General features: G+C 49.8%; 2 protein-coding genes and 1 long non-coding RNA gene across 3 annotated transcripts in view; 2 read left to right on the forward strand and 1 right to left on the reverse strand.

Moving 5' to 3' along the window:
• The window catches only part of RAC2 (Rac family small GTPase 2), a 17726-nt gene extending 15711 nt beyond the window's left edge, over positions 1-2015 (forward strand). Inside the window, exon 7 of the mRNA XM_027541723.1 lies at positions 440-2015. The gene's annotated coding sequence lies outside the window, so the exon portion shown is untranslated. The remainder of the gene's footprint in view (positions 1-439) is intronic.
• On the reverse strand, positions 988-15240 carry LOC113892631. Its single transcript, XR_003511092.1, has 2 exons — positions 15018-15240; positions 988-3091 (listed from the first exon to the last, which is right to left on the reverse strand). It is a non-coding gene; the product is annotated as an uncharacterized LOC113892631 (long non-coding RNA).
• A 71-nt stretch (positions 15241-15311) lies between these two features.
• On the forward strand, positions 15312-22244 carry SSTR3 (somatostatin receptor 3). The gene is made up of 2 exons (XM_027541722.1): positions 15312-15986; positions 20585-22244. Exon 2 carries the CDS (start codon positions 20621-20623, stop codon positions 21887-21889), a length of 1269 nt encoding a protein of 422 aa, XP_027397523.1. The 5' UTR covers positions 15312-15986; positions 20585-20620; the 3' UTR covers positions 21890-22244.
• The last annotated feature ends 434 nt before the right edge of the window (positions 22245-22678 follow it).

Below are 22678 nucleotides of genomic sequence, written 5' to 3' on the forward strand. Positions count from 1 at the left end.
GGCCTCAGTTTGCTCATTTGACTGAACTGGGCCTGCTCTGTGAGCCCAGTTCCCAGAAGAAGGGTTCAAAGTATCAGAAAAAATGCCAGGTAACAGGAACCAAGCGTGGTGTCACTGAGCTCCCAATGTGCAGTCCCTGCAGGAGGGCGGAGAGGACCAGGGTGAAGAGATACTTCAGCTCCTGTCCCTCAGGAGCCCAGTTGAGCCGGGGAGACCCGACACTCACATATGGGGTAGAGGCAGGGCAGACTCAGCTCTGAGGCTATTAGGGCAGAAGAGGGATGGGTGGGGGTGGGAGGCACCCACAAGGATAGAGAGGACTTGGCCAACCTTGAGCACAAGCTGGGAGCTGGAGTGAGCTGGGAGCCGGGAGAGCTGGGAGCAGGCTGTGGATTCTGCCTGGCCCCAAATTCTCACCCCTTGTTTGTCTTCCTTCCAGGATGCATCCAGCCTTCCCAGCCAGATGGTTTTGACTCTCCAAGGCCCCCAACCCAATGCCCAGTGGCCCCCCTGGCTGGCCATGCTCTTCCCTTCCTGTGGCGTTTCTTAGCAAGATGGCTGCAGAACTTGGTTGACCGTCTTCTCTGTGCTGAAGGTCCCCCTGGGGGCCCAAAGAGTGTAAATTTGTAGGTGCTGCGCCCCCATCCCGTCATGCTCCAGCCTTCTCAGGGGCCAGAAGGGGGTCCCAGCACCCAGTAAGCCACCCCTGCATTGCTGTGGTCAGATGCCACACGTGGCGTCATCTACCTGTTTACTCCTCCCCTCACCCCCAACGCCTGAATCCCCTCTGGGAACTTCAGGCCAGATGGTTGCTGGCCACCACTTACATACCTTCAGAGATGGATCTCTCATTCCCTTCTAGGGCAGCAGTATACTCAAGTATTGATGGTCTTGCTTATTGAGAGTTCTTCTACTGAGCTAAATTAAGTGTCTCAGAAGGTTTGTTCCTCTCTGGTCTTAGTCCTCCTTTGGGGACAACATATTATATTCAGATTTTCTAAATTTCTGTGAGTACCTGCCCAGTCAATCAAAAACCAGGGTCCTGCTGACTCCTGCCGCCTCTCAAGTCTTTCTGCTCCACTCACAGGACCCTGAGCTGCATTTATCTGTGAGAGTCTTAAAACTTTCAGATCCTGCCAGTCAGGACTTTTGCCATTGCAAACAGAAACCCAACAGAAACCCTGCTTAAGCAGAAAATAAATTTATTGATTCAAGATTGGAAATATCATGACTTCAGGTGCAGCTTGATCAAGGGGGCTCAAATGAAGTCTTCAGGGCTCACTTTTCTATACCTTCTGCTGTCTGGTTCATTCTTAGGCACAGTGACTCTCAGGGCTTCACCCTTCCAGTTGCAAGTTCAGCAAAAAAGAGCAAGTGTCTGCCCCAGGCAAAGTTCTGATTAAGGTTTACTCTGATTGGTCCAGCTTAGATCTTGGGCCCCCTTTCAACCAATCACATTTGTCAGGAGAATCCTGTGCTCTGATTGGCCAAACCTGGACCACTTGACAAACTAGAGCAGGGAGAGTAGGCCGCCATTTCAAAACCGCACCCACTAGGGTGGAGGTGGGGGGATTTGGTTCTCAAAAGGAGGCTGAGAACCTTGTCAGAATTTGGGAATATGGGTGTCAAGCAGCCAGAAACCCCAGTCTCCAATATTGGCAGTCCCAGGAAAGTGTCCAAACAGTGTAAGGAACCAATGCCGGTCCAGCAGGCACTAAGCACAGGAAAGTTTCTTTAAGAAGAGATGTGGCTGCTGTCAGGATTAACAAAGCTCATCCCTAAAGCGCCACGGACGGGTATGGAGCCAATCTCCCCTCAGTGTTTGCTGATTCACGAATGCCAGACTTTGGATGATCCTGCTTCTATTTATCTGAGCTTCATCCGTCCATTCAACACAAATTTACCAAGTACCTACTCTGTTCCAGGCACTGTTGTGTGGTCCTGCGATTCACCCGAGTTATTGCCGTCAGGGGCTGACAGTCTAGAGAAGCTAAAATAAAGGATTTTTAAAAAGAGATATGAGACCCTGTCCTGACAACCCAGAAGTCTCCCAATTCGCAGCCAGTGAAATGCTTTGAATTTCCATTTCTGGCTCCTACAGGGCTCCTGGCCACTTCCACTGCCCCAAGACCTGAAGTCCTGATGCAAGATCTCAGCTCACTGTCCTTCCCTCTGGAGAGCCCCACCATCTAGAAAGGGATGGGGTATAGGCAGGGAAGCCCCACGTCCTTTCTCAGTTTCAGCTCAGACAAGGTTGTTATGTTTTCAAAGTTACCTCTCTTCTGAAACAAACCAAAAAACCATTAACACTGTTACCTCACCCCACCCTCAGCACACACAACCCAAACACAGATATGTGTGGGTCAGAATCCATACTCTAAGATGTCCAATGTTTAAAAGCCATGAGAAGGCCTTTCCCAGCAGGCCAGAATCGAGAACCTCTTTCTCTTCCCTGCTTTTCTGGGGTCTTGGGATAAATAAATCCAGGGCCATCCTGGTGGCCTCAGGCCTGGCCACACCCTGCCTTCCTCTCTCCTGTGCTCACACCTCCTCTGCCAGATACCTCTTCTACTAAGCCTACCCCAGTGAACGCAGTCCTTGTTTTATACCAGTAATAAAGTCAGGAAATAAATACTCTCACTATTGTGTGGTTTCACCTAGCACATATGATCTCATTTAATTCTCCTGGTAGCCTCCCAATGTAGCACTAACAACTTTGTTTTGCAAAGAAGTAAACAGAGACATAGGAGTTAGGGCTCAATTCACTATGGCAGACACTGTGCTTTTCAACCCACCACCACTGCTTGCATCCTCCTTGCTAATAGAATCCTAGTTGTGTCCAGAACAGCAATGTATCTAGCCCCAGACAAAAATACTTGTTCTCAGCCTGCTTTGCAGCTGGAGTTCCAAGTTCATACAGTTCTGGCCAATAAGACATAAAATGAAAGTAATTGGAGAGGCAGCCTCTGTGAAAGTTTTGGTTTTCCTCCATAAAAAAAGGATAGAACCAACCAACACTGTCCTGTGTCCTGGCTCCTTCTCTAATGAATTCTGATGAGATGTCTGGAGCTGCAGCAGCCATCTTATGAACCTGAAACCACAAATAGAAAAATATAACCTAATATTCTAATAATGGAGAAGCAGAAAGATAAAAAAGCCTTGATTCTTCAAAACTTTGGTCAGCAGTTGAACTACTGCCAATGGGTGCCTTTTTAAGGGAACAGAGCAAAAATGAAACCACTTATTTGTTTATGCTGCTGTTGGTCATGCCTTCTGTTACTATTAGCTTGAGGTCTTAGGACTCCTAGCTCTTTGCTCCTTCCTCTGTATCATTGCATCCAGAGCTTGCTGGACATTGGGTGAGTCACTCGTTTCTGCTTTGCAAATTGGCTGAGGACCAGAAGGCCTTCAGAAAGAAAAGAGAAATCTTGAGGAAAGTCAGTGAAGAATTTTGAAACAGGAAGAACTGTTAGTTATGGGCAAAAGCTGACAACATGGTAATGTTCACTCATTTGACAGCAGCCACTCCCAAGCACCCTGCTACTGTCAGGCTTGGACTGGGTATGAGTGATTGGCCTCTTGCAATGAAATCATCACCTGATGGGCAGGAGAGCACCTGCCAGATAGGCCTACTTCATTTGGGGCTCTCTGTCTTGCAGTCTGGCTTATCCTTGTGTCTTCTTCTAAAACAGAGGCCAGGGGTCCCCCTGGCTTTTCCCATTCTGTGCTCCCAGCATTCACTGGTTACCAAGACTGGAAAATTTAGCTTCCCAATATCTGTTAAACTTACCCTGTCATCTGGCCCATCATCACTTCCTGCTCTAGGCCTTGCAATCATCCCCTGGACAGTAGTTATGCCTTCTCACAAGCTTTCCTGCCTGCCCTCTCCCTGCCTTGTCTAACCTCCATCAGGCATCCTGGGAGATCATCTTCATTTACAAATGTAATTATGCCACTTAGAATCCTCAGTGTAGGGTCACCATGATCCTAGCAAGTACCTGGCATCTAGTGGATGCTGGGTAAGCCTCTGTTGTTTATATAAATGAACAAGCAGACAAAAAAAAAAAAAAAATGGACTTTAAAGGAGAGAGAAACCCAATCCTTCTAGTGTCCCAGCTGAGCCCAGCCTTCCAGCATCCTCATCAAGGCATCAGTCATGTGTGGGAGCCATCTTGGATGTCTGCCCAGTTGAGTCCCCAGATGACTGCAGCCCCAGCCAACATCCTGTGGAACAGAAGAGCCAGACGACTGAGCCCAGCCATCTCACAGGATCATGAAAGATAATATGATGGTATACTGAAACAATGCCTCTTTTGGGGCCAAAGTCCCTGCTGACTCTTCCTTTGATCTCTTAACTCTCCTTCCTACCCTCTTAACTCCTCCACTGCCCAAGAAATATTCACCACTGGGGCCAATTGACTCCATCTAGGTAGGCCTCATGGGATGTGGGAGCCAGGGCAGAGTAGGCTCTGGGGAGTGAAACACAGATCTAGCATAGTTCTAGAAGACTTTGGAAGGCTTTGAGAAAGTAAAATGATGAGCAGTCATCCATGTAGTCTGAAGTTCAGTTCAATTCAGTTCCCATATGCTAAAAGTGCACTCTGTGCCAAGTGCTGGGAGCTAGAGGGGCAAAGAGGGGTGGGACCCAGCCGCCTGCTCCCCAGAGGCTCAGAAGACAGACGTGTAACTCAACATCTGCCACGGGATTTGATCAACATACCACAAAAGTGTGTTCAACAGAAAAAGGAAGAGACCTTGGTTTCAAGGTGCCAGGTAGAGATGCTTCCACCCCCTCACCCCTGGCCAAAAAGCAGCCTAACAACAAGGAGAACATGAAACAGAAACACAAAACTCTCATCTTCAAAGAAACCAGGAGACACCTGTGGCCCCAAACCGCAGCACATAACCATGAAGAGCAGATGGAGGGGTGGTAAATGATTTAACAGAGCCCAGGAAAGACAAATCTAAGTGCCTGCTCTTCCATGGCAGGGTGGGGTAGGAGGGTTGGAGACAGGAGAGATGCAACCAACTGGCCTTACAGAACTGTGAGGGGGCTCCAAAGTGGCAGACCCAGGTATCCGATGAGGCAGGAGGCTGAAAACCGGGGGTTGTTTAGTAGTTATAAGTAGTTAGACTCCCTGGTCCTCTCCCCTGCACTATGCACCCAGCAACCACCCCTCCCTAACCCAGGCAGGGAAATCCAACCAGAGAGTTCTGGACTCGAGGACGCTAGCCACAAAGCAGATGGGGTGAGGCCCAAGACCGATTACTGAGGATGTGGTAGATTTGATTACACTTAGCAGATAATCACTCCCTCCTTCCTCTCCCTCTGGGGGAGGAGTGTGCTTCCCTACTCTGCTGATGCTGCCTCGGCTGTGTGACTTGCTTTTGGCCAATGGGATGTTAGCATATGCCTCAAAAGGAGAGGCTTGATGTGCTTGCACCATGTTCTCTTGTGCTGATGAAAGAAATCCCAGGAAGCCTGCCATTTCCAAGAGTACATAAGAAACAGGGAGCAGGAGTGTCCAGATGACCTGCAGATCTGCAGCTCAAAGCAGACCAGGCTATCTAAGCCCTGCCTAGATCAACCAATCCCAGCTAACCTGAAGGTGTGTAGTGAAATAAAAGCTTATTGTTGTGCACCACAGAGGATTTTTTGTGGTTGTTTGTTACACAGCAGTAGCTGACTGATAAGAGAGGATTCAGTGAAAGTCTGAAGACTTAACAGAGAAGACCCCAGCCTCCTTCTCTTACCCAGTTTAGGAATACAAGCACCCAGGCATACATTCATCCCATATAGTAAACCATGGACAGGCTTTGACCACCCCAGTGAAAATCCTTATAGATGACATCTATATGTTCTGGTGACATCTGGATGTTCTTGACAAAACATCCAGCTATTCCTACAGAAATGTTCACTATTTTGCAAGTCCTGCCTTCCTACATAGAGTTTCCAGTCCAATTTTTAATGCTTTATTCTGCAGAATGAATGGGTAACCAAAGATGACTAGTTAACTGAGGAAAGTTCTAACATGAAAGAGATCCAATCAAACAGAAAAAAAGGAACTAGCATGAAATAGAGACATAGTAGTGATCAGAAGAAAACTTCAAAGAAATTACCATTGCTATCCTTAGAGAGAAAAGAAAATGTGTTATATCCACAAATAAATATAGAATGCCAAACAAAGCAATAATCAGGAAACAGAACTCTTAGAAATTAAAAATGTGCTGATGAAAATTTTTAAAAATAGAAGAGTTGGAAGATAAAATAGACTAAAAAAAAGAGAGAGAGAATCTCTCAGAATATAGAAGATATGGTAAAAGTAAACAACAAGAAGACTAAAGGATTAATCTATGAGACCAGTAGTAAAATAATAAAAGTTACAGCAGGAAATAAAAAAAAAAAAATCTTGCCTAGAATTTAAGAATATAAATCTTCAGATTAAAATGGTTCACTGAGTGCCCCCAAACACTTGGGGTTGGTGTGGACACAACCCTAGCATTATAAAATTTCAGAATTTTAGGGATAAAGCTAAATATCATTCTAGAAGCTTCCAGAATGATATTTTAAAAGTTACCTAAAGTTATACACAAAGGATTGAAGATAAAAATAACAGCTTGAAGCTAGAGACCTGGACAACTGCCCTTTGCCAATCTAGAGTCAGTCTAGATTTTCAACCTAGAATTCTAAGCCCAGCTGGGCCTATCAACAAGGGCAAGAGGAGAATTAATGGTTTTCAAGCCTGCATCCTTTCTTAGAAAGTTACTGGAGGATGTATGCTGACAAAATAAGGGAGTAAACCATTAAAGAGGAAGACATCGGATTCAAGAAACAGGATCCAATACAAGAAAAAAAGGAAGGGAATCCCAGATATGATGGTGGAGAAAGAATTCTGGGATATCAGAGAGGAGGAGTTTAGGAGTGAGTCTGAGTGAACTCCGGGAATTGGTGATGGACAGGGAGGCCTGGCATGCTGCGATTCATGGGGTTGCAAAGAGTCGGACACGACTGCGCGACTGAACTGAACTGAAGAAAAAATTATCGCTGAGATTAACTCCTGGAAACTCCAGGAGTTTGTTGTGGTTTTTATGGAGCTTTAGGAGTGTATGGAAAAACTTAGTCCAAGAAAACTAAGATTAAAAAAACCCTAAGCAAATAAAGGCTTTCTTATCTCTCTTTGCTATTCTTTGGAACTCTGCATTCAGATGGATATATCTTTCCTTTTCTCCTTTGTCTTTCACTTCTGTTCCTTTCATAGCTATTTGTAAGGCCTCCTCAGACAACCACTTTGCCTTTTTGCATTTCTTTTTCTTGGGGATGGTCTTGATCACTGCCTCCTGTACAATGTCACAAATTCCAGTCTATAGTTCTTCAGGTACTCTGTCTATCAGATCTAACCCCTTGACTCTTTCTCACTTCCACTGTATAATCATAAGGGATTTGATTTAGGTTATACCTGAATGGTCTAGTTATTTTCTCTACTTTCTTCAATTTAAGTCTGAATTTGGCAACAAGGAGTTCATGATCTGAGCCACAGTCATCTCCGGTCTTGTTTTTGCTGACTGTATAGAGCTTCTCCATCATTGGGTGCAATCTAATTTCGATATTAACCATCTGGTGATGTCCATGTGTAGAGTCTTCTCTTATTTTGTTGGAAGAGGGTATTTGGTATGACCAGTGCGTTCTCTTGGCAAAACTCTGTTAGCCTTTGCCTTGCTTCATTCTGTACTCCAAGGCCAAATTTGTCTGTTACTCCGAGTATTTCTTGACTTCCTACTTTTGCATTCCAGTCCCCTATAATGAAAAGGACATCTTTTTGGGGTGTTAGTTCTAGAAGGTCTTGTAGATCTTCACAGAACCATTCAACTTCAGCTTCTTCAGCATTACTGGTCGGGGCATAGACTTGGATTACTGTGATATTGAATGGTTTGCCTTGGAAACAAACAGAGATTATTCTGTTGCTTTGAGATTGTATCCAAGTACTGCATTTTGGACTCTTTTGTTGACTATGATGGCTACTCCATTTCTTCTAAGGGATTCTTGCCCACAGTAGTAGATATAATGGGCATCTGAGTTAAATTCACCCATTCCAGTCCATTTTAGTTTGCTGATTCCTAAAATTCCTAACAGAAGCAGAAGATATTAAGAAGAGGAGGCAAGAATACACAGAAGAACTGTACAAAAAAGATCTTCACGACCCAGATAATCATGATGGTGTGATCACTCACCTAGAGCCAGACATCCTGGAATGTGAAGTCAAGTGGGCCTTAGGAAGCATCACTACAAACAAAGCTAGTGGAGGTGATGGAATTCCAGTTGAGCTATTTCAAATCCTAAAAGATGATGCTGTGAAAGTCCTGCACTCAATGTGCCACCAAATTTGGAAAACTCAGCAGTGGCCACAGGACTGGAAAAGGTCAGTTTTCATTCCAATCTCAAAGAAAGACAATGCCAAAGAATGCTCAAACTACCACACAATTGCAGTCGTTTCACACACCAGCAAAGTAATGCTCAAAATTCTCCAAGCCAGGCTTCATCAGTACGTCAACTATGAACTTCCAGATGCTCAAATTGGATTTAGAAAAGGCCAAGGAACCAGAGATCAAATTGCCAACATCTGCTGGATCATCGAAAAAGCAAGAGAGTTCCAGAAAAACATCTAGTTCTGCTTTATTGACTATCCCAAAGCCTTTGACTGTGTGGATCACCACAAACTGTGGAAAATTCTGAAAGAGATGGGAATACCAGACCACCTGACCTGCCTCCTGAGAAATCTGTATGCAGGTTAAGAAGCAACAGTTAGAACTAGCCATGGAACAACAGACTGGTCCCAAATTGGTAAAGGAGTACTTCAAGGCTATATATTGTCACCCTGCTTATTTAACTTATATGCAAAGTACATCATGAGAAATTCTGGACTGAATGAAGCACAAGTTGGAAACAAGTTTGCCAGGAGAAATATCAATAACCTCATCTATGCAGATGATACTACCTTCATGGCAGAAAGTGAAGAAGAACTAAAGAGTCTCTTGATGAAAGTGAAAGCGGAGAGTGAAAAAGTTGGCTTAAAGCTCAACATTCAGAAAACTCAGATCATGGCATCTGGCCCCATCACTTCATGGCAAATAGATGGAGAAACAGTGGAAATAGTGTCAGACTTTATATTCTGGGGCTCCAAAATCACTGCAGATGGTGACTGCAGCCATAAAATTAAAAGACACTTGCTCCTTGGAAGAAAAGTTATGACCAACCTAGACAGCATATTAAAAAGCAGAGACATTATTTTGCCAACAAAGGTCTGTCTAGTCAAAGCTATGGTTTTTCCAGTAGTCATGTATGGATGTGAGAGTTGAACTATAAAGAAAGCTGTGCTGAAGAATTGATGTGGTGTTGGAGAAGACTCTTGAGAGTCCCTTGGACAGCAAGGAGATTCAACCAGTACATCCTAAAGGAAATCAGTCCTGAATATTCATTGGAAGGACTGATGTTGAAGCTGAAACTCCAATACTTTGACCACCTGATGCTAAGAACTGATTCATTTGAAAAGACACTGATGCTGGGAAAGATTGAAGGCAGGAGGAGAAGGGGACGACAGAGGATGAGATGGTTGAATGGCATCACCAACTCAATGGACATGAATTTGAGTAAACTCCAGGAGTTGGTGTTGGACAGGGAAGCCTGTCATGCTGCAGTCCCTGGGGTCACAAAGAGTCAAACATGACTGAGCAGCTGAGCTGAACTGAACTGAAGCAAATGAAAAAATGAGACAATTATTAATTCCTGGCTGAGCAGGGAATAATATTTATATTGAATTAATAACAGAAACACTGAATATGCATTTAACAGGAAGTATGTTATGTTGAGAGGATAGGGGAAAGAGACTAGAGTGTGCAAGAAGTCTAAAATCTTTTTACCATAGTATGAAGTCAGTATTGATGGGTAAAACTAGGGATTAAAGTGATAGGAAAATAAATGGTGTATTTAACAAAAATGGAGATAAATACAAGGAGAAATAGCTAATGGGGCGAAATTTCCTCTGGGATAGAGAATGGATCAAGGCCAAAGGAGAACTCCTATTTTTTTTTTTTTTTTTCTGTTAGAAATCTGTTTAGCACCATTGGTTTTTAACATATACTTGCAAACAGTACTTTGATAAAAGCAAATTAAAAATAATTGCATTACAGATAAAAAGGAAGCACAGAGGAGCAAGTTCAGAGGATAAAAAGGCTTCAGAGAAGGCTTCCCTGAGTATCTGACACCCTGAACCTGTTGAAGGATGGTTAGAGAGCCTGGAAACAGCTTGTACAAAGGGCCTGGGGCATATGTGTTTTCCCTGAAGGCCATGTCTCTTAGAGAGGAAGGGTGAGTAGGAAGAGACACAGGCAGAGGCAGCTTAAATGGGTACCCAGCCATGGTGGGGACCGTGGTTTTCATTCTACAGTTGCAGGTGGCCTTAGAGTGGTCTCAAGGTGGAAGCAACTGACATGACTTGTTTTTAGCAGACTCTTTCTCTTTGGTGAGGAGGGGATGAGGGCAGAAGCAGGCGGGCCAATAAGAGGTGATGGTGATCTGGCCCAGAAGGGAGCTTTCAGGGATGGAGAGCGGGGACAGATAGAAAGATGAGAGTTTCAAGTAAAAGCAATAAGGCTTAATGCCGGGAGGGGCAGAGACAAGCTGATAGGCATTTCCTTCATTTGACCTTTTCATGAAACTTCGGGGCTGGGTGGGAAGTGGGCGCACATGATACTGAAGAAGAAGGTTTGCAGATGAGTTTCTCAAAGTTGTGCTGCTTCACTGAAGCAGATCAGGGACTCAAACTCACCAGCCCAGTCTGCTAACCCATCTCTTTCGACTGCAGGAAGTGTCCCTGGGAACTGTTGCTGGGTAAAAGAGTTCACTAATTCTCGTTCCCTGTGATCTTGTGCAGTAGGTGTTTAAGATGATGGACTGTGGTTCAGAGAAGTTAAGTCACATATCTAAAGTCACACAGTCAATAAGTGGCAAAGCTGAGATTCAACCCCAGGAGGACACAGCAGGGGCTGATGAACCAGAAAAGAAAGTGAAAGTGAAGTTGCTCAGTTGTGTCCAACTCTTTGTGACCCCATGGACTGTAGCCTACTAGGCTTCTTGGTCCCTGGGATTGTCCAGGCAAGAGTACCAGAGTGGGTTACCATTTCCTTCTCCAGGGGATCTTCCCGACCCAGGGATCGAAGCTGGGTCTTCCGCATAGCAGACAGATGCTTTACTCTCTGAGCCAGGACACCCTTTAATAGGGACTCCAGTGACAATGAAACCCCAGGGCCTGGGCTGGGAAGGGGTTTTGGCTAATTTCTTCTTAGTTGAGAGGACAGACCTCAGCATCAGTAGCTGCCCAGTAGCCAGCTCTAACCTGCACATTGTGGAGGAGAAGGAGCAGGAGAATCTATCCTGCTTCTCAGAAATAGGAGGAATCTGGGCCCCAGTTTTTGGAAAACCACCCGTCTGATGGCAGAGACACAGTCAGTCTTGGGGAGCCCTCTAGGCTGAGGCTGGAGGCATGACCCTAGGTTTGAGGAGGTCAGAGTCTGATGGGGGAGACATAACATTGTTCTGTTCTGGGGAGATGGGCTCAACAGCCCCTCCAGGACACCAGGTAGACGTGACAGACCAAGGTGCCAGGTTCAGGCCCAGATTAGAGGTGCACCATGGACCTCAGTGCCAAGCAGGGCAGGGCCACTCCACAGCTCCCAGACACAGTGTCCCAGCTTCCCAGAGCTCATAGGTGTGGAGTTGCACTTCCTTCTGCCTTGCCATCCCCAGGAGGAGGGGCTGATGAGGGGTTTCAAGGCCACTCCTGTTGAGGGAATACTCCCTGAGTGGAATCAATGTCTGACTCAGGTCACACTTCCCTTGACCTGGTGCCTGGGATCCCTCACCACTTCTTCAACCTCCAGCTGATGTTCAGCAGATCGGTCTCCCCTTCTGCCTTTCACTGCAGCTACCCATTCATCCATCCATTCATCCATCCATCCATTCTCTCCTCATTGAATGTGCAGTGCCAGACTGGTGCCAGGTCTGGGGACACCACGGGGACACACACAGAGTCTGCTCTTCTGGAGCTCACAACCCAGCACCGAAGATACGGAGAGCATCCAAACAAGGGGCACAGCCTGTGCAAAAGCCCTGAGGATGACTAATACTTTCTCACCGGTTCTGGCAAGCCTTTGAAAACCATATACCAGATCACAAGACTCCTCTGCTCATGTCCTGCGAGACTCCCAACACGTTCGGCCTGAGATAACAAAGCCCTCTGTGTTCTGGCCTCGGCGGCCTCCCTGCTTCCCTCTTCTCCAGCTATGCTGGTCTCCTCCTGGTCCCTCAAACACGCAAGCAGGTCCTCACCTCAACACAGAGCACAGCCCTTCCTGCCCCATCTCTCTCACCAGCAGAAGGCTTTCTGAGATCACCCGTCTAATGAATGAATGGAGGATAGAACAGAAGAGTGACTGAAAGAGGCTAGGTGTGCCTAACCCACAGGTAGGTGAAGGAAATCAGCAGAGGAGACTCGGGCAGGCAGCAGGCCGGGAGGGTGTAAAGCCTGCAGGGGCTAGGCTTTATTGTGAGCTTCTGAGAAGCTGCTGGAGGGCCTTGGGTGAGAGAGGGACAGTGTCTCTGATGTCACCCCTCATTCCTAGGAGTCTCAGAGCCTACCTGCCCCTTTTGAACTTGTGCACACAGATCACTGATGCCTGGAGGGAGGGCCTTGTTGGGGAATGGGCTCTAGGCAGAAGCGCTGTGTCCCCCATAGTCCTACTGTGTGCTGACTACCACCTCTGAAGGCATTGTCTTGCTGGCTCTCTGAGGGTCTATAACACACAAGCACTGGGGACCTAGCCACAGAGTCAGTCCAGCCCTGGTCCTGAGGAATGGCCCAGTGTGGAAAGGGGCTTGGTGCATAGTAGGTGCTCAATAAAGATTCCTTGCCTTCTTCCCTCCCTTTCTGGCTCTTACCTCCCCTTGCCTTCTGAGAAGGGGTCAGGCCACCCAAGTGGGCAAGGTGCTTAAGAAGATGTCTTTGGCACGAAGTCACTCTGCCTCTCCACTCACTAGCTGTGTGATCTGAGCAAACTGCTTGCCCTCTCTGACCCTGGCTTCTCCATCTGGAAATTGAATATGCTAACACTGCTCACCACTGGCGGTGTGGTAGCCACGAGGCTCGGTGATACAGCCAGTTGGGGATGCAGGCTTCATAAAAGAAATGAAAGTGACAGTCACTCAGTTGTGTCCTACTCTTTGTGACCCCATGGACTGTACAGTCCATGGAATTCTCCAGGCCAGAATGCTGGAATAGGTTGCTGTTCCCTTCTCCAGGGGGTCTTCCCAAACCAGGGATCAAACCCAGGTCTCCTGCATTGCAGGCAGATTCTTTACCAGCTGAGCCACCAGGGAAGCCCAAAATGCTGTTGTTACTACCTGATACTGATGCACTTATGATGCTCTTGTTGAAAGAGGAACTTAGGAGTGACTGAGTCCCATCTGCCCAGAATCTGGAATCAAGATTGCTGGGAGAAATACCAGCAACCTCACATATGTAGATGATACTATTTTAATGGCAGAAAGAGAAGAGGAACTAAAGAGCCTCTTGATGAAGGTGAAAGAGGAGAGTGAAAAAGCTGGTTTAAAACTCAACATTCAAAAAATGAAGGTCATGGCATCCGGTCCCATCATTTCGCGGCAAATAGAAGGGGAAAAAGTGGAAGCAGTGACAGATTTTATTTTCTTGGGTTCCAAAATCACTGTGAATGGTGACTGCAGCCATGAAATTAAAAGGCACTTGTTCCTTGGAAGAAAAGCTGTGACAAACCTGGACAGCATATTAAAAAGCAGAGATATCACTTTGCTGACAAATGTCAGTCAAACCTATGGTTTTTCCAGTAGTCATGTACGGTTGTGAATGCGGGACCGTACATAAAGAAGGGTGAGTGCCAAAGAACTGATGCTTTCAAACTGTGTTGCTGGAGAAGACTCTTGAGAGTCCCTTGGACAGGAGATCAAACCAGTCAGTCCTAAAGGAAAGCAACCCTCGATATTCATTGGAAGCACTGATGCTGAAGCTGAAGCTCCAATACTTTTGCTACCTGATGTGAAGACCCAACTCACTGGGAAAGACCCTGATGCTGGGAAAGATTGAGGGCAGGAGGAGAAGGGGGCAACAAAGGACGAGTTGGCATCATCGATTCAATGGACATGAGTTTGAGCAAACTCCAGGAGATGGTGAAGGACAGGGAAGCCTGGCATGCTGCAGTTCATGGGGTCACAAAGAGTCAGACAGGATGTAGCAAGTGAACAACAATCTCCCCATGGTCCGGATGAGGAAACTCCTCATGGCCCAGAGAGGGGACAACTTACCTATGGTCACATGGTTGGTTGGCATGAGCTAGGGCATGGCATCCAGGGGCAATCAGGCCTGTGCTCAAGCTCCAGACAGAGATCTTAAGGGTTGGCAAATATGGTCCAGGGGCCAAGTCTGGCTCACTGCGTGCCTTTTTTTTTTTTTTTTTTACAGCCTGCCAGCTAAGGATGGATTTTACAGAAGACCATTTGCAACTGATTTGAGGAAAGGAAATGCTAACTTTGAACTCCAATGAAGCAAAATATTACCCTTCTCCAAAAAAAAGGGGGGGAAAAAGAATTCTACTCTTCTCAGTAGTAGATCTGTATCACCAAAAACAAAATAAAAAAGTCCTTGATTCCTATTATTATATTTGAAATTTTGTCAATTGACAAAGAGTGGGAATTTGTGTTCTCCTGTATAACAGCTTTCATGTTGTCTCTTGGCCCCCAAAGCCTGAAGTAGTTATTCTTTACCCTACCTTTCTATTCCTCACCCTGCCTGGGGGCTCCCCAGGCTCAACCAGTCTCAAGGCTGATAGCCCCCACCCAGCCTCCCGTTGTGGCTGGGGGAGCCAGACCATAGCACTGTGGACTCCCCACCCAGTGCTCACCCCATGCTCCCAGCCCTCCTTGCAGCACTGACCTTGGAACCCAGCTGTCGCACTGGGGATGTGTGCACCGTAGCCTCGGAGGCGTCCCGCCACTGGCTCTCGGCCCCCAGCTCCCCTGAGTACCACACTCTCTTTTCCAACCCCTTGCGAGAGCCAAGGCCAGCGTGGGTGGCTGAAATCTCCCCGGTAACAAGATCTGTACCCCACTTCCAGCCTCCTCCCCTAACCTGCTGCCCCTCCTCCCTCACCCGCACCTGCGCTCTGGCCCCTCCTCCCGGCCCCTCCTCCCGGCCCCTCCCGCACCCCTACTCCTGCCCCCTCCTTGCCTGGCTCTCCATGTCACCATCTGTGGCACAATCCTTCTCTGTCACTCTCCCTGCCACCCCCTCCTTCCCCTCCTTCCTTCCCTGTGCTCTCTCCCTGCATCTCTCTCTGCATCCCTCCCTCTGGCCCCTTCTCTGCTCTTTTCTCCTCTTTTCTCTTCTCCTGTCACGCATTTCTCATCACTCCCCCTCATTCTGGCTTTCCACCCACTCGCCGTCTTCTCTCTCTGTCTCTCCCTGTCTTTCCACCTCCGACCGACCCCCGTTTCCCCTCTCTTTCTATTGGTTTCTTATAGTCCTCTGTTCCTCATTTCTCTTCTTTTCCTTGGGAGGGAGGTTTCTCCCTGCACCCCACCCCCAGCCTCCTGCCTGCAGACCCCCCATCTGTGTCCCTTCCCCCCACCACCCAGGACGTGTCCTGCAGTTGGGGGGGTGACGCACCAGGCGGTGGGAAGTCAGGGCCGGAGACCAGATGGGAGCGGCTCTGTGGGCAGACGTGGCTGTGGCCGCTGCAGGCGTCGGAGGGGGCCCGGTCCCGCCAGCAGTCTAGAAGTGGGCACTGTGTGGGGACCCCAGCTCAGGGGTGCTCAGGGACTCCTGGGGACTGGGCAGGGAGAGGGGACAGCAGAATGATAACCAGCCTGGCTGCAAGGAGGGAAGCCCTCGTCCCATGGGCAGGTAAGGAGGCTGGGGCCTGGATGGGGTCCCAGAGGGTGGGGTGCTGGAGCCCACCTTCTGCCCAGGATGAACTTGGGAGGCTGGGGCTGGGGGCTGGGAGAGGGTAGGAAGGTCTAGGGAGAAAGGAGGACTTCCTGTGACCTCTTGATGGACAGAAGGGGCCTGGGGCCTGGGGGGTGTGCTTTAATCTCGGAATCTCATATCATGACTCCAGAATCTTGGAATCACAAAACAGCAGTGTCGGAGCTGGACAAACCAGATGCCTCATGGCATTTAGCTTAAGTGCCAGCTTTCCTGAGCTCCCCTTCTGGACTTGGCACTGTGCTCAGCACACTCCCATTTAATCTTTACAACAACCCTGGAAGGTGGGTACATTCGTCTTCATTTTAATAGGAGGAAATTGAGGTCAGAGGTGGGAAGTGAGTTGTCCAAGGTCACACAGCAATTTGGCATCATTCCTTTGTGGCAGACCCTAAGTCCCCAACCTAGGGGCTATGGACTTGTGGGCTGTGCTCCTGAGGGTCAGGTCTGAAGTGGGCACAGACCATCTGGGCCTCTTCCTGGGGGGCAGGCCCAGGGGAGCAGAGAGCAAGTAGAATGCGGAGTCAGCCAGGGACCATCAGCCTGTGTTGTCCAGGGCTGTTTCAGTCCTTGTTATCTCTCAGCCCAAGGCCTTCAGGGAAGCCTGCAGAACCAGGAGGCACTGACGGTTTAGTAATAGGCAGAGCTGGGCTCAACTTCTGGCCTCCCACTTACCAGATGAGTGACCTTGTACAACTTATCGAACTTCTCTGAACCTCAACTTCCTCCTCTCTAAAAACCCTCCCTCTTGGGCTTGGCGAGGATCTCATGATGTATGTTTGAGGCCTATCCCAGGAGCATCCTCCCACCTGGCTTTGAGTTCTACTTGCTGAACTTCTTGGTCTATTGACATCTGCGATGCCCTGGGTGCTGCCCTGGGTGCTGTGCTGGGTGCTAGGGTTACAAGTACAAATAACTCAGGGTCCTGTGCCTAAAAGCCAGCAATCTAGAAGGGAAGAGGGTGGGATATAGACAAACGGAGAATGATCTGGCATCCATGAGGGCTGTTCTGAATTGCTGCGGGGCTCAGGGCAGCCACTCACCCTCTCTGGACCCTTGTTCCCTCTGGAAAAGTCTTCCAAGGAGTCTGCCCCCGGTTCTCAGGCAAGCATGTGTCAAAGATAAACCAGACAGGGAGGAAAAGGCCCTCCTCTCCAAAGGATGAACCAGATCATGCACAGTACCCCAGCTCCTTAAAAGGCAGCATCTAAATTGCAGGTCTGACTTACACCCGAGGAAAGCTATAATTTCCTTGCTTCTGGCACTCTGGCCTGTTAAACTTTGACAGGGAAGATGCGCCCAGATAAAGGCGGAGGCAAGGAGTCTTCCAGGGGGGCCAGGGGCTCTGGGAGGGGCTGTTTAATTCTCCTGCACGAAGGCAGGGCCTGGCTGGTACACTGTGTTCCTGCCAAGGCCATGTGTGTTAGCACGTATGTGTGTGTGTGTGGGTACACAGGTGTGTGTCTGGTCAGGAGATGCCATCCTCAGAGCTCACCCTCAAGCTTCCCCCAGGGCATCTGTCCCTGCAGCCTGGAAATTAGGTTTGCCTGGCTCACTGCTCCTCTGTTAGGAGCCTCCCTCCTCCAGCCCTGGGCTGTGATTGGCCACCTGACGGGGATGCTATAAAGAGGATCTGCACACAGGAGGTGAGGTGGATGGATTGGTGACGTAGAGCTCCCCAGCCAAGGAGGTCTGGACTCTTAAGTTCCCAGATTCACAATTCTGGGTCTAAGGGCTGATTCCAACATTCTGGAAATCTGAACTTCTCCAATTCAAAGACACAGAGTCTAAAAATCTATGACTCTACAAGTCAGTTCTACGACTCTAAAATTCAATTTTTAAGTCTCTAAGGGTCTAGGGATTTGGATCCATGATCTTAATAGTTCAAGAGCCTAAGGAGCAGTAAGGAGAGTTCTGAATAGGCTAGTAGGAAAGCTGGATACCATCTGGTTTCCCTGACCAGTTATGATCCTAAAACAAGTGCCTTCTCTAGGCCTGGCCTGTCTGCTGGCCTGTGAAATGGATGGGTCGGGAGTTGGTGTAATGAATCCTCCCAGCTTTGCCCCTTCCCAACTGTGTGAGCCGAGCGCAAGGCCTCATTTGGTCCCTGTGTGTACTGTGGGGACAACTTAGTGCCTTCTTCATAAGACCCTATACGATGCTGCACATCACTGCTGAGCCTGGAGCCTGGCAGTCAGGGATCAGTCCCCAGGAACCGGCAGTACTGTTAAGATCCTATGAGCCCATCTTTCAGACTGCCCGTCAACTAGAGTCTGGGTGATGGCAGATTGAGGGCTCTCCTGAGGCTTGGAGGAGCAAGGAGGGGATGCTCTGAATGCAGTCGGCCTGGGGAAGCGTAAGGAGGAGCCAGGGTGAAGGGGTTCTTTCCCGTTTTTGGCATTGCCCTGCCTTCTCAGAGTCCTTGGAAAATCCAGGTCATCGTGCAAGGACAATCAGACATACTCACCCACCCAGAGGTGTCTGCTCTGAGTTGGGGTGCTTCCCCTTTGAAGGAGCTTTACATCTGAAAAGCTGTGTCAGGACAGGGCAGTGGGGACCATAGGTCCTGCTGAAGGCATTTCAGGTCCAGGGCTGGGCAGGCAAGGGGACACTGGAGGAAGTTTCCCCTGAGAGCTTTCTTTCTCCCTCGGGGTTTCCCTAGGGAGTCAGGGAAGCCAGCAGCCGAGCGACTTGGGGAAGGGGCATCATTTGGAAAAGGGAGAAGGTCCAGTCCCAGAGGAGGCTCTGGCCTTCAGTTCTGGCCTATAACTGGGTCTCCAGAGAGCCAGGGAGTCCTGCTGAGGAGGCGAGGGCATCCTAGGCCAGGGGCCCTACCCCAGCAGGGCCTGGATCCCCTCCGTCAGCAGTTCATCCTTTGTGTCGAGATTTGTCCACCCGGGGTTCCTCTGATTCACTCAGTGCCTCAGACACTGAGACAGAACTTGTGTGGAAGGGACACGGGAAAGGACCAGAGCTGAATATGAGCATCTCCACGCTTAAGGAGAGTCAAGTCCAGCAGGGACACCGGGAGGAGGCCTGGCTCCTCATAACACAGGAGAAGTGCAGTAAGAAGGTGCTCACAGAGTGGGTGGGGTGCTGGTTCCCACTGAGCCGCTGGGCAAGCTCTTACTCACACTTGAAGGCCTCCTTGAAGTGCCCTCTTCTCAGAGGAGCCCACCCCACTGGTACAGGGGGGAGCTGACTATTCTTGTCCTCACCTCCAGCATGTTATGAATTTCTCCACCATCAGTCAGCCGTGGGAGCAGGAGGGACAGCAGCTGCCCACCCCCCAAGTTCACAGTCCATCATCCTAGGCAGGGCCTTTGTGGGGGGGCACAGTGGGATGGGCCAGGCCGAGAGGATCCTCAGGGGCTTTGATTTCCAGGGAAGGGGACACCTCTGAGTGTGTGGTTCTTAACTGCATTCAGAATCTGAGGAATCGGATGAATGCGCTGGGCTCTGCCCAGAAAATACAAGGAGGCGTTGTTACCTTTCACCGGAGTTTGGCAGGGGGTGGGGGGTGGTTATGGATCTGCTGAAGTTCATCTAGAGACTTGGGCTCAGCGTTAAGGATGGGTGATATGCAGCAATGTTTTCAAGTGTGTGAGCTGAGATCTATTGGGGATGTCTTAGTCTGTCCGGCTTGCTCTAACAGAATACCATAGACTGGATGGTTTATACACAATGGGAATTCATTCCTCACCATTCTGGAGATGGGGAAACCCAAAATCAAGGTGCCAGGAGATTCAGTATATGGTGGGGACCTGCTTCCTGGTTCCCAGCTGGCTGTTTTCTAGCTGTTTCCTCCCATGGCAGAAGGGATCTAGGACCTTTCTTCAAAAGAGCACTAATCCCATTCATGAAGACTCTACCCCTGTGTCCTAATCACCCCCCATTGCGGCTCTCCCTCCTAACATCATCGCACTGGAGGTTAGGGTTTTAACAAATCATTTAGGGGTGGGAAGGACACAGTCTATCTCAGAGTCTATCTCAGTGGGTGATCCACTTGGGTCTCTGCCAGTGAGGCAATCATATGTAGAAAGGGCACATATTATGTATGGAAGAGTGTGACATCACTGAATTGCAATATAAAAGGCACTGTGTCAAAAGCATTTGAAAAGGGCTGGTATAGAGAAAAGGACCTATGTTGTCAGCAGCTGACTGAATGATCCACTCGCCCCTTTACTGAAACATTTGTGGAACACTCGTCCTGTGCACAGGGGAAGGGACCAGGCCACTGCTGGTCTTGCCCTCTGGAGCAAGCAAGCCCAAGTCCCCTGCTGCACCCCTATTATGTCATATAGGGTGTTCTCTTTACCTCTCTAAGATTCAGTTTTCTTGTCTGAGAAGTGGAGCTACCTTGCCAGCCTCCCTTGCTGGCCTGTGCAGAATGAATGAATGACTTGTCCAACTCTGGGCAGATGCGCAGGGAGTCTCCAAGTTCAGTGTGATGGGGGAAGAGCTACGGAGAGAAAGTCATGCCCTGCCCTGACCAAGCTGTGTCCTCCCTCCTCCAGGCCAATAGCTGGCTGCTGACCCACCCTCTCTTGGCCATGAACACCCCTGGCTCCCTTTCACTGCTGCCTGTGACCTCGGAACCCGGGAACACCTCCTCAGCCTGGCCCCCAGATGCTGTCCTCGGAAATGTGTCTGCAGCATCAAGTGCGGCAGGGCTGGCTGTCAGCGGCATTCTGATCCCACTGGTCTACCTGGTGGTGTGCGTGGTGGGCCTGCTGGGCAACTCCCTGGTCATCTACGTGGTCCTGCGACAGACGGCCACCCCATCGGTCACCAACGTCTACATCCTCAACCTGGCCCTGGCCGATGAGCTTTTCATGCTGGGGCTGCCCTTCCTGGCTGCCCAGAATGCTTTGTCCTACTGGCCCTTCGGCTCCCTCATGTGCCGCCTGGTCATGGCTGTGGATGGCATCAACCAGTTCACCAGCATCTTCTGCCTCACGGTCATGAGCGTGGACCGCTATTTGGCCGTGGTGCACCCCACCCGCTCAGCCCGCTGGCGCACGGCACCCGTGGCCCGCACAGTCAGTGCGGCTGTCTGGGTGGCGTCGGCCGTAGTGGTGCTGCCTGTGGTGGTCTTCTCGGGTGTGCCCCGTGGCATGAGCACCTGCCACATGCAGTGGCCCGAGCCGGCGGCTGCCTGGCGGGCTGGCTTCATCATCTACACGGCCGCGCTGGGCTTCTTTGGGCCGCTGCTGGTCATCTGCCTCTGCTACCTGCTTATCGTGGTCAAGGTGCGCTCCGCCGGGCGGCGGGTGCGGGCCCCCTCGTGCCAGCGGCGGCGGCATTCTGAGCGCAAGGTCACACGCATGGTGGTGGCCGTGGTGGCGCTCTTCGTCCTCTGCTGGATGCCCTTCTACGTGCTCAACATCATCAATGTGGTGTGCCCATTGCCCGAGGAGCCTGCCTTCTTCGGCCTCTATTTCCTGGTGGTGGCCCTGCCCTATGCCAACAGCTGTGCCAACCCCATCCTTTATGGCTTCCTCTCCTACCGCTTCAAGCAGGGCTTCCGAAGGGTCCTGCTGAGGCCCTCCCGCCGTGTGCAAAACCAGGAGCCTCCTGTGGGGCCTCCAGAGAAGACAGAGGAGGAAGAGGAGGCTGGAGACAGGGAGGACCGGCATGAGGGAGCAGGGAAGCAGGGGGACTGGGGGGAGATGAACGGCCGGGTCAACCAGATCATACAGCCAGGTCCCAGTGGGCAGGAGCGGCCTCCCAGCAGCACCACCAGCAAGGAGCGTCAGTTCCTACCCCAAGAACCCTTGGCTGGGGAGAAATCCGACACGCTGCACATCAGCTATCTCTAGGGGCCTGTGGAGGGCCAGCGTAGCCTGAGGAATGGGCAGAGACTGTGGGTGCGCCTAGGGTGTGCCACCCGAGGTAGCAGGGCCCGTGATGGAATATTTGGAGGCCTGGGCCCTTGCTGTGTGACTTACTGTGTGACCTCAGATAGGTGGCTTCCCCCTCTCTGGGCCTTGTGTGACTCAGGGATGGGAGACAGCGGCCTGGATGAGCTCTATCTGATAAGTCTGGAGGGGCATCACCGCTGGGTGGATCTTCCTGAATAGGGTCAGGATAAGGGGAGGTGTGGAACTTCCCTGGTGGCTCAGGGGTAAAAAATCTGCCTGCAATGCAGGAGCCACAGGAGATGAGGGTTCGATCCCTGGGTCAGGAAGTTCCCCTGGAGGAGGGCATGGCAAGCCACTCCACTATTCTTGCCTGAAGAATCCCATGGACAGAGAAGCCTGGTGGGCTTCATTCCATAGGGTCGCAAAGAGTCAGACATGACTAAAGCGACTTAGCACGCACAGCACAAACAAGGGGAGAGGTACAGATGGGCTCTCCCCTTCAGAGACAGAGAATCCTGAATATTGGCCCTCAGAAGGATAAACCAAGGCCTTGGATTTCCTGGGCTTAGTCAGGTTCACAAAAGAGGGAGTGGAGCCCAGTATTCATAGGGGTCAATACTGCAGCCCCAAATGGGAGGAAGTCTCCCCTGGTAGGGAGAAGGGGTGTGAGACTGCCCAGGCCCCACATCAGCTCTGCTCCTCTTGCTGCAAGGCTGAGGGCCAGCCCTTCTCCTCTCTGGACCTCAG

Source organism: Bos indicus x Bos taurus, chromosome 5 (assembly GCF_003369695.1).
Source record: "Bos indicus x Bos taurus breed Angus x Brahman F1 hybrid chromosome 5, Bos_hybrid_MaternalHap_v2.0, whole genome shotgun sequence".
Taxonomy (NCBI): Eukaryota; Metazoa; Chordata; class Mammalia; order Artiodactyla; family Bovidae; genus Bos; species Bos indicus x Bos taurus.

Excerpts from the sequence above, each read along its gene's own strand:
- SSTR3 (XM_027541722.1), top strand. The coding sequence starts at position 20,621 with ATGAACACCCCTGGCTCCCTTTCACTGCTGCCTGTGACCTCGGAACCC.